Raw genomic sequence first — 10,990 nt, forward strand, 5'->3', positions numbered from 1 at the left:
AACAATGATTTCACATGATTTAATGTGATTTTGTCTTTCGTCTGCTTATAATACAAGGCATATGACAGTAATGTCCACATTAACAAATTCACTTTGTATTGTAAACACAGATTAGAAAGTAGTCTTTGACTGTAATCTTCAGCTTAGTCAGGCAGGATTTCTTCTTAAATCTTTTGGAGCATTTCAGTTATAATCTCTGAGCAACTTTTAGCAGATGGCAGTACAGTAATCCCGTATGTACCAGGATCCTGGTGCCTGAGACTCCGTGTTCTCTTTCTCTTTTGGTGGATACTTAAGATCATATCTCACTTCTGCCTTTCACTCTGCGTGATGCACCTGGCAAGCAAAGGTGGAATCTTTGTAGTCTTCTTCAAGGGCTAATGGAAGCTGCTTGTCCTTGGATCTATTGTATGCATGGTTTTAGATATGATGCACATCAGGAAAAAAGGGTTTAATGATCTGAGTTATTCTTCTCTTTAAAATCTGGACTACTAAAAATCTCCTGCCTTCTGTTTAATTTATGGTAGAGTACTCCTTTACCTAAGTTGTGTATTAGCTGTGATACGTTCTTGTAGGAAAAGTTACTATTTTATTTGAAAATCTTACTAGTGAATGATGGCCAAGCTTGGTGTATGTGGTATGGTTTTGGTTTTAAAGCGGTCCACTCTCAAATGTATCACTAAATTCCCTCAACTGCCTTTTTTTTTTTTTTTTTGATAGGTGGAAAAAATTAGGTTTCTTCTCAGAAGTATTGATTTGGAAGACATAAAGGTTGGCACAGTAGAAGAGTTTCAAGGGCAGGAGTACATGGTTATCATCTTATCAACAGTGCGTAAATCTACTGTGGTTCTATTGAGCATTTTTATGTGTCTAATTCTGTGTTTCATTTTTAATACAAGCCTTTAAAAAAATTTAGAAGCTCTATTTTTTGTCAGTCTGTCACAATATTTGAAAGCAGAGCTTATTAAGTTGAATATTGTAAAGTTACTCTTCTCTTTAAAATCTGGATTCTTAAAAATCAGTTGCCTTCTATTTAAATTATGGTAGTAGTACTTCACATTTGCAGCTTGGAGGAAGAGTCCATGATTTTCTCACTTTTTTTTTTCCTGAGGGCAATGGTACTGTGCTTACTTTCTCTGTTCCATGTCATACCATATCTTTTCAATCCAGGTCTCCCTTAAAGTAGTTCTAGGTATGTACTACACTCCTATTTGTAAGAACTTGTTATTTAGGTCATGAAAATTTTCTTTTTTTCAAAGATAGGTTCAAATATGGATGAAGTATGGGTGAAAAACTAATGAGTCATAGTTTTAGCACTCTACTTCTTTTGGCTGTTTTTCCAATGCTAAGACAAAGCGCAGTAATGAGGCTATTGAAGAAGGCATACTGAAGGACACATTGTGAATTGTCATTCAACTGAGTGGATTGTTGCAGGAAATAGTATGTTAAACTCTGGTATGTTGTGTTCTCATCATTTTATTTCTAAAGCGATCCTTAATTAATTTCAGGTGCGATCTCAGAAAGTCGTAATTGATGATGAAAAACACTCTTTGGGCTTTCTCTGTAACCCAAAGAGATTTAATGTTGCAATTACTAGAGCAAAAGCTTTGCTGATTGTTGTGGGAAATCCTCACATTCTTGTGAAAGTAAGTTTTGAGTTTATATCTTTGAATCGTGTATGTTATTTGCCACAACAACTGAATGATTTTTGTGGTTAATCTGATGTTAGGAAGCATCAGAATATGTTAGGAACTTGTACATTGTCCTCAGTCTGCATTTGGGAATATCTGATCTCCGTGGGTTCCTGCACAAACGGACAGTTCAGGCACACACACAGTAGATTTCCAAGCGCAAGGGAAATTGTGCCCTGCGCGTACAGACTCCTAACTCCTTTTTGTCTCCAGCATGGAGGCTCTGACCTCCTCTAAAGTTTTCCAGCTGCCTGCAAGTCCAGTAAGCATGTTCTGAATAACCTCACACAATTAGGTTCTTCAGAAAATGTAGTTGCATCACTTTAAATGGAGGGTGGCAGAAGTGACTGTTGCCAATTAATGCGACGAGTGCCAGGGAGGAGGACTCCTTTTGGGCTTATGCATGGTCCTTCCACAGGAATAAGTCGAGCGTGTCTTAATATCTCATTTTATGTCCGACTTCACGAACAACAAGGAAAACAGTATTCCAGAAATGGTCTGAATGAGAATTTAGTTCCCCCACACCTAACATGTAACTACATGTTATTGGGAGCAACTATAGGTACCTTCCTCACATGTTTCACCATACCTGCACCATTTGTAGAGTGCTGTTTCTGGAAGAGGTCCTATTAAATCTCTTACATTTATGCGCAATGTTAATTTGTTTGAAAATTCACTTCACAGGGCACCACAAGTACAGTTACCTATTCATTTTCTCTTGTAGGATCCCTGTTTTTGTGCACTGTTAGAATACAGTTTAATGAACAGAGTTTATATAGGTTGTGACCTGCCCGCAGAGCTGGAACGCCTGCAGAAGTAAGTGTCTGGTCTTCACTTTCACCTTGCCAGATATCGATCCATTTACAGCATTTTTAGAGCTAGTATAATTTGAAAGATTGATAGTACAACAACCTGTTATCATAGTAGGATTGGATTTTGCTTTCCTAAGTAAACGTTATGTAAACATGATGAGGTAGTGTAACCCTGTTTTCTCCCACCCCATAAGAGAGTCTGAGCATTAATTATTAAATAAGAGCAGTTGTTGACTTTGGTATCTTATGTATCCCCAAATGATAATGGCATATTTGATGAACATTAAGGTGGAAGGTACAGCAGAAGTATTTAAGATGATTTCACTATAGTTAAAAACAAAGTGCTTGAAATTTGATTTAAATATGTTCCTTCTGATAACATGTAATAAATACAGTATTCAATGGGTATTATATACTAGATTATACTATTTTTTTAATCAAAGCTGTTGATTATGGGAAAGGTAAGCAAGATACTTATGTTACTCCTTTTAATTGACAGGTGTGACTAGTTTTTTTTTTTGTATTCAAGATGCATTCAAGAGTTTGGTATTCATCTGTTTTGAAACTAAAAACACTTATGAGAAATTCAGTCCTGAGCAGATCAAGCACTTTTTGTCCTCAGGGAGCGGCACATGTTCTGAAATGGACAGAAGTGTCTGCGAACAATTTTTTTTTTTTTTTTTAAAGAAGGGAAACAGTTGAAATTAATAGTGTATATTATTAGCTTTTCTGTTTAAAATGTGTATTACTGTGCCTCTGCAAAGAACAGTATGCTTGAATCCTCCAGCCTTCAGGAGAAAAGTATTGAAGGACTCCTATGTCAGCTTTTCCATATTTTACAATTGCTTCAGCTTCTCAGTTTTCTCAGACTTGTGTAGTACCACCTAAAACTGGACTGTCCCAAGAACATAAATGTATGTCATTGTTGTGGGAGCATTACAGTAATATATGTATGATGTGAACTAGAATGATACATTAAATATCTCCACTCAACTGATACTGAGTGTATCTTAAGCCAAAACTCTACTTCCAGTTTTTAAGGCCTTTGTATATACAGCTGAGATCACACCGGGTGTTTTGGTTTCCACTGTAGTTCAGACATCTGCTGTGGTGTGTGTCAGAGCAGTATCTTAAGTGGTGGGATAAAAAAAAAGAAAATTAAAACTCTGTTTTGCCTTCCTGTAAATGTGCTATAGAATATACTACTGTATTTTATTTTGGCAAAATTAAAACAAAATGATAGGTTAGTGGTATTTCTGCTCTTGTCTTAATTTGGCACTGTGCTTTCCCATTAAACAGTATTTTTCTGTCTTCCTTGTCCACTTCTTGGTGATTAAGTCTTGCTACACAGCACTTCAGGAGTAGCTTGAAAATTAGGCACTATGTTTAAAAATTGCCAGTACAAGAAGATGGCTTTTTGTATCAAACAGAAGTGTGTTAGATAGGAGTATGGGCTACAGAAAAACAAATGAAGCAGGGGAGAAAGACAGGAAGCTTCTGTTTATCTTGTTTACAAGGTAAAGGTCCTTTCATGTCACTTCCATTCCTGGTATGCACTGTGCTTCTTCACCTTGCAATGCACAATATGCAGGGGATATATGCAGATACTGCATATAGCAGTGTATATGTATATCAGTATCTGCATATATACACAATATGCAGATACTGTAACTTATGTGCACTCTTCTTGAGGAAAGGTAGTAGTATTGAATCTGTAGGTGGGTGCCTAAAGGTGCTGTTCCAGCTGGTGGCTGAGGGAGCTGTGTGGTGCTTTGTGGCTTCTCAGTTCTTTCATAAAACCACACAGGTGATAATGCAGAAGGGAGGTCCATGAAGTATACCCTGTGTGTCAGGTCCTAACATGCTTGGGCATGTCTTTATTAGCACACAGTAAAGCTAGAGCCCCACAAACGATTTTGCTTCAATAAAAGCTGGGGTATTTGGTGTTTTTGTGAACAGAGAGAGCTCTCTGTTAATGTGCCTTTTAGTGCAAAGATGCTTAGCAGAAGCGTGTGTTTTCATGAGATCCATGTATTCCGAACAACATAGCACTTCCCCATCTCTGGAAGTATCCAAGGCCAGGCTGGATGGAGCTCTGAGCAAGCTAGTACGAGTGGAAGGTGTTCCTGTCCACAGAAGGGGGCACAGAACTAGATGATCTTTAAGGTCTCTTCCAACCCAGGCTATGCAATAATTCTGTGATGCTCTGTCTGTCAAACAACAAAACATGTCCCTGTATTAGTACCAGAGAGATGATCCCGGTCACTGACACTTGGAAGGTGATGGCTATTGCAATATATGTGTGTGTTTAGAGGGCACATAGCAGCTGAAAGAGCAGTGAAGCTACTGTAAGGGAAAGGGGATGGCAGTGTTGTGCCTCATAGTGAGACTTTTTAAGCAACAACATGTACCCTGTTGACACAAAGACAAAACTGTGCTCCAAAGAACAAGTGCTAATGGTGCAAATTTGCTATTTCAATGGTCCATGACAGCAGAGTAGCCCTGGGGCAAGGGAGGGTGGCAGGGCCTGCAGCATGACCTGGCAGAGCAGCCCAGCCAGAGCAAGGTGCAGTTCCTGCTGCACTGGAAGGCCTGCCCTTGGCACAGAGCAGGTGGCCAGGCCAGCTGGGACAGAGAGCTGAGCCAAGCCCATGCATAGCCCTGGCAGCAGAGAGGGCAGAAGCATGAAAATATGCATATTGTCAGCTCTTGGCAATTTGCTGAAAACAGCTTTTAGGAAGTCAAGGGCCTTTGGTGGTTTCCACTCTGATTTTGAGAGCTGTGCCCTGGGGCAGTGAAGAGGATGAGGTAGCGAGAGCAGAAGGGTAGTGAAAGTCTCCCTTTTTGCTTCCCTTAAATTAATGAGCAAACTGCCCAGATGGCATAAGTGAGGCAGAAGAAATCCAACATAAACAATTTGTTTAGACTGCCTAAAATGAAGACATCTTTTGTGTGGAACAGAATAGTGACCAAAAGGCATTTTCACCTTGCGTCATTTCTGTTTTGGGAAGAGCTCTCTGCAGATTGTTCAGGTCTTGCTGTGTAAAAAAACTGTGCCTGTAGCGCTCCAGATGTGTATTTCCATCCTTGAAATAGCATGCTGGTTTTCATAGGCTCCCTACCTCTGCCACCAGTCCAGCAGCCTGTGCAGAAAGGGCAGGTGCTGCCATGGTCAGAGCCAGTCAAGTTCAGCATGTGCTGTACTGTCATTTTGCTGGCAGGTAATGCAATTTCTTCTGTCCAAATTTCTGTAGTGGAGGTTGTGCTGGAGTTGCCTCTTGGAAGACTTGACATTTATCAGATGTGGCGATTTTTAACTTTAGACACGGGGAATTGCTGGTAATAGGGTAGAAGATAGTTGCAATTAACTTTCTCAGGCTGGTCATTAATTTTACTTAAGCCATCACTCATTTTTAAAAACAATTTGTTTGCCAGTCTTCTGTCAGATTTCTTCATCTGAATAATACAATCAAGGGATTTTTTAAGTGTGTTATACTTGGTACTGCTAGCCAGGCAATAAGTCATTCCAGATACATTCTGTCCTATTTGCACTGAAAATGGTAATAGTAATATTATCCCTTTTTACTTCATTATATCCAGAATTGAAGTCTTAAAAATGATTGTGCAATGCAAGCATTGCATATGTGGCCTCCATGGTAGTGCCCTGTACATGAACCTCATTTGTGTATGGAGACATTGCTACCACCACAGAAAAGTCTAGCAAGAGAAAACTTCAAAAACAGATTTTAAAAAAAGGTGACTCACAGCAGATACATGTGGAAAGAAACATGTAATAAAAAAAAGGCATAATTAATTTTTACTGAATTTATTAATAGCAGAAATAAAAATTCATTACAAGCAGATTAATGCTATGTTTTATATTGCTGTGTAATCTTTATCCAGATTAAACTGCACATCTGCCTGGGATTGAAGATAACAAGATTTGGTCTGGACTTCAAAGCCAATCTGTACTGTCCTGCTGCCTACTTCTAGAGATACCCTAAAATTAGTTACTGTTGTTTCCTCACCATGAGAAGTGTGAACAGTTCAACATAGTTTTCCCTCGGTTTCTCATGTCCTAGTGTTTGTGTCACTCTTTGTATATCCAGACAAGAGCAGAGTGCTGCCTTTAGTCATAGCCTGCTGAGGAGTAACACTTGATAAGAATCAGCCTTGCATCTGCCATACCTGAAGAAACAGTAGTGCCAAGTTTGGTGACAGTGGTTTGAACTGCATGTTAATGTGGTCCCAAACATGTTCCTTCTATAAATGATGTTTCAGAGAGTTTTAAGAGTAAATTTTCCAATGAACCACGTGGAAAAATCAACTCTTACCTCACAACACTGTAGGAGCATTTTTTTTAAATCTCTTTAATACAGTGAAGTGCTTTAAAATTGCATTATCTCTCTTTTCTTCTGTTTGTCCCCAGTGCATTAAACTCCCCATTATTTCCTGCAAAATAAAATTGCATTTGTATCCTAAGAACAACCTGTGTTCCAAAAATTTCAACTTTAGTAATTCCATGTGCTCTTACTGTAAAATGAATTTGCCATTTCTTTTTTTTATGCTGGGAGTTTTTGCACTGCACTTGCAGCTGGAAACCCATAGCACTTCAGACCTCGCAACTGAGAATTGTAGAAATTTGTATTGAAACAAAACTCCAGATAAAATTTGTATCAGCAAGCCTTCTGCTGAATCAAAAAACAGCTCTTCAGGAACTTACCTCATGCAGTCTGAAGATAGGGCATAGACACAAAGAAGTAAATTCACTTTTCTCAGCAATGCCATTGACATTCAGACATTTTCCTATACAGGGCTGAGTACTCTATGCCCAAAGAGGAATGTAATTTAAATTTCTGTCCACCTTGTGGACTTCACAGAGTTTTTGAAACTGTAGATGTGTTTAAGAGTTTTAACTCTTTTTTTTCCCTGCATACCTATTGTGCAATAGGTAGGTATGTATGCAGAAAGTCCCACAACGTAGGAGGAGGAGGTTAATGCAGTACCCTGAGTGCTTGTATGTAAACATAGACAACTAATGTATCTTAAAAGTGTGACTAAACCCACAATTTCCATGCAGACAGGCTTGTGGAGCTGTGGATTTTAAAGACGGGGAAATGCAGAAATGTTTTAAGAACATGAGGAACAAAACCATCCCAGTTTCTATTTAAAGGTTATCCCAAACATCAGCTTATAAAAAATATCTGTGTACTGTTTGCACATGGAAAATTAACTTCTTTCTTACTGAGTATGGGGCTGAAACCTTTAAATGATGACTTTCAGTCAGGTACACACTGAATCTCTTTCTCCCCTTTTACCACAATATTACAGTTTCAGTATGCATTTTCAAGCAGCTGCTGCCTATTTTGTGGTATATTTATGCAGTGTCTTGATCCATTAACACCTGAGTGGTTCCATTAGCACAGATAGAATGAGACAGGTACCTCAGCAATTATTTCACCTGACTGACATCTTCTGCATCAGCAGCGCCTGGGGAGGCACACACCTCAATGTCCCTGGCAGAGCAAGGAATCACTGCACACCCTCTGCAGAGCCACAAAAGTGTTGTATTTAAAGAAACCATGTAGCCTGATCCAGCTCCTGCTGCCAGCAGTTCCATGCCATGTATTTCAGATTTTGGTAGAGTCACTCCTGCTTTCCATTGTGTGATGCAGAGCAAGGTTTATATGACACCTTGTTTCTTTCTTCAGAAAATAGGCTTTTGCAGGTATTAATAGTTGACATTCCTTTAACACTCTTTTCTAGTTTTATTTCTTGTACTAATCAAAAATGAGTATTTGCCTTACATTCACATAAGAAAATACACTGGGATCTAATATCATAAAGACTAATTTTCATTTTGTGGCTTTAGAATCATGATGAACAGCTACAGCCCACAAACAGCTGAATGCCCCAGGGCAGCATTGTATTTTCTGCAGATATTACCTGCGTTGCTTGACTTGACTGTTATTTTTTTACTTTACTTTTTCTTAATACGTGAAAATGTAATTATATCCAAATTTAATTCTGCTTCAGCAGAAGCTTTATTTAATAATATATGTCTCTATCCTTTCTTCATCAGATATCTTTGCTGTTATTATCATATATCTAGCAGCTTGTGAATAAGCATGAAGGTTTTTCATATGCTGTAATTTTCTGTATCAAAAAACTAACAAATACATATTTAATATCTTAGAAAAGCCTTCAATAGAATCTAGTACATCAGATAATTATTTCTGAATATATCAACCAAATTTGTCATTTTGTCCAAGTGTATTTGATACAGTTGGCTTCAGATGTGGCTTTCTGGGTTCCTGGTATAAGTCCTGCTCTTCTCTCTGGCTTCTACCAAAATACATCAGTTACAAGAAGCTTTCCAGCATGGTGAAGAGCTGGAAAGCTTTCAGTTCTTGCCAGCAGAAAACATGACATGATCTGACACTAGCAGGGTTGGGAAGAAGGCACATCTATTCCACAGCCTTCATACCAGGGGGTGTCTGCCCTTACCTTTTTGGTTGGCATTAGCTATGACACTTACACAGTGTGATCTCTGCAGTTCCTCTTCAGGGCAGACTACATGGCCCATAGTTCCCCATGTAAGATGGGGGGGGAAAGGGTGTGTTCCATTTTTTAATAGAACTAAAGGGTTCAAGCAGTTAAGTTGAAAATAGTTGAGATTACTTTTTAATTAACTCCTTAATAAACAGTTTGCAGACTAGCTGTTTCCTTTAATTTGGTGGGGGTTTTCACATTACTATTTCTGAATAAGCTCTAGTAGATAATGATGGGATATAAAATATCTCCCCTTAATGCAATACATTAATTTGATCTTCTTGCTACTTTCCAAAGAAAATGCTAATTTAGTGTAACTTTATTTTCTGCATCATGACTGACAACTTTACCATCCCTGCCCACTGTCTACCCTGTTCAGCTCTCAGGGTTTCATCTGTTCCAAGTTTGTATAAGGAACTTTGCCTCTTTTCTTTGTCTGGACAAACAAAATGGGTTTGATCCATAACTTCAGCTTATAGCTGTAGCCATGCTCTAGCACTATTGCTTGTGTCCAAATTAGTATTTCACAATATAAATTCAGAATAGTGAGAAATTATAAAACCACTGATATTTACTAGTCAGGGATAAGTAGTTCAATGCAACCAGGATAATCCTGGAGACCTCCACATTACTACACCTAGATTACAGAGTGTCCTGCGAGAGCCCACTTGCTAAGCCATTTACACACACATGTGCAGTGGTTTAGCTTTACCAATGAGAGTATTTCCACTTCTTTAAGTGTAGGGCAATAAAATTAAGAAAGTGCGTTGGGTTATAGAAGCAAGGAGGTAACCATCAGCACCTGCAGGTTTGCCAAAAATAACAAAATGCTACATGGATTTAAAAAGTTTTGCCCAAGGCTTCAGTCATAGGATTACAAGAAAAACCTGTTAGGTTGATAGATGAGAATCCAGCTCTTCGTTACATGTGTTGCATGTAATCTCACCCTAATAGCTCTTAGGGGGAACATCCCTTACTCAAAGCTCAGTGTTTGCAGCCAGGAATGGAGGGACATGATTTGCAGCTACTGTACAGCACTTAACGACACTACATCCCCAAAGTATATTTTCTTTCTGGATTTGGGCATCTTTCCAGATGTAAGACAGACATGAAATGCTACCTGTGTAGCATAAAGCCATAGAAGTGGTTTAGTGTGGAAGAGACCTCTGGAGATCCCCTAGCATCCCCCCTGTTCTGAGCCTGTCGAACAGGGTCTGGTTGCTCAGGGCCACGTACACTTGGATTTTTAGTAGTTCTGATATTGCTCATTGCTTTTAAGAATTTACTCTTTCTCACGTATATTTGACTTCTAATTTTTTTGAGAAATGCTGTAAGGATTTTTCCATTCTCATTTCTTTACTTCAGTCACTTCTAAATCTCTTGAGCTGAAACTAAGCCAAAATATTCTTGTGTAAGCTATAGTCGAAGGGGAAGAGATGATTATGAGTTCTTGAATAGTAAAACCAGATATTTTAATTCTTTCTCATTGTTGCTATATTATTATTCAAAACTGCTGTATTATAAACTTGGCAAAGCACTGGTTTTATTGGGAGTTTTTCTCCAATCTTGTTGGACCTGTGTGTTTTGGCATTCGTGAGAAAATAGGCCTACATCTGGAAATAAATGCAGGAAATCTCCATTTGTACATGCCCATTTGCAAACATTAGACAGCAGAAGCCACTGAAGATTGTATTTTGGTTCTGCATTACCTTTTCTGGAATATAAAATGAGGAATGTCACCAGCTGAAGTTCCTGGACACTAAGTCCTTCTGATATCATGTTCAGTTTACACTGGAACGTCTTGTGGGTAGGCCAATACCTAAATTCATATGCAGGCAGCATCTGCAAGAAGATGTGACAAAGACTGCCTGACCCCCACAACTCAATATACAAGAAATAATTAACCTTACGAGGTAGGAGGGTGTTGGCAAGTAT

At 38.7% G+C, this 10,990-nt stretch overlaps 1 protein-coding gene across 6 annotated transcripts in view; it reads left to right on the plus strand.

Moving 5' to 3' along the window:
• MOV10L1 (Mov10 like RNA helicase 1) overlaps positions 1-3,496 on the plus strand; it is a 28,821-nt gene extending 25,325 nt beyond the window's left edge. For 4 of the 6 annotated variants that reach the window (XM_068189792.1, XM_068189795.1, XM_068189794.1 and 1 more), the window contains 4 exons: positions 721-828; positions 1,509-1,646; positions 2,416-2,507; positions 3,003-3,496. In XM_068189792.1, the coding sequence (XP_068045893.1) occupies positions 721-828; positions 1,509-1,646; positions 2,416-2,507; positions 3,003-3,012 (348 nt within the window). In that variant the 3' untranslated portion in view covers positions 3,013-3,496. Of the gene's footprint in view, positions 1-720; positions 829-1,508; positions 1,647-2,415; positions 2,514-3,002 lie in introns of those variants that run through there. The other 2 variants (XM_068189793.1, XR_010999000.1) reach the window with 2 other exon arrangements.
• The last annotated feature ends 7,494 nt before the right edge of the window (positions 3,497-10,990 follow it).

Source organism: Anomalospiza imberbis, chromosome 5 (genome assembly GCF_031753505.1).
Source record: "Anomalospiza imberbis isolate Cuckoo-Finch-1a 21T00152 chromosome 5, ASM3175350v1, whole genome shotgun sequence".
NCBI classification, from domain to species: Eukaryota; Metazoa; Chordata; class Aves; order Passeriformes; family Viduidae; genus Anomalospiza; species Anomalospiza imberbis.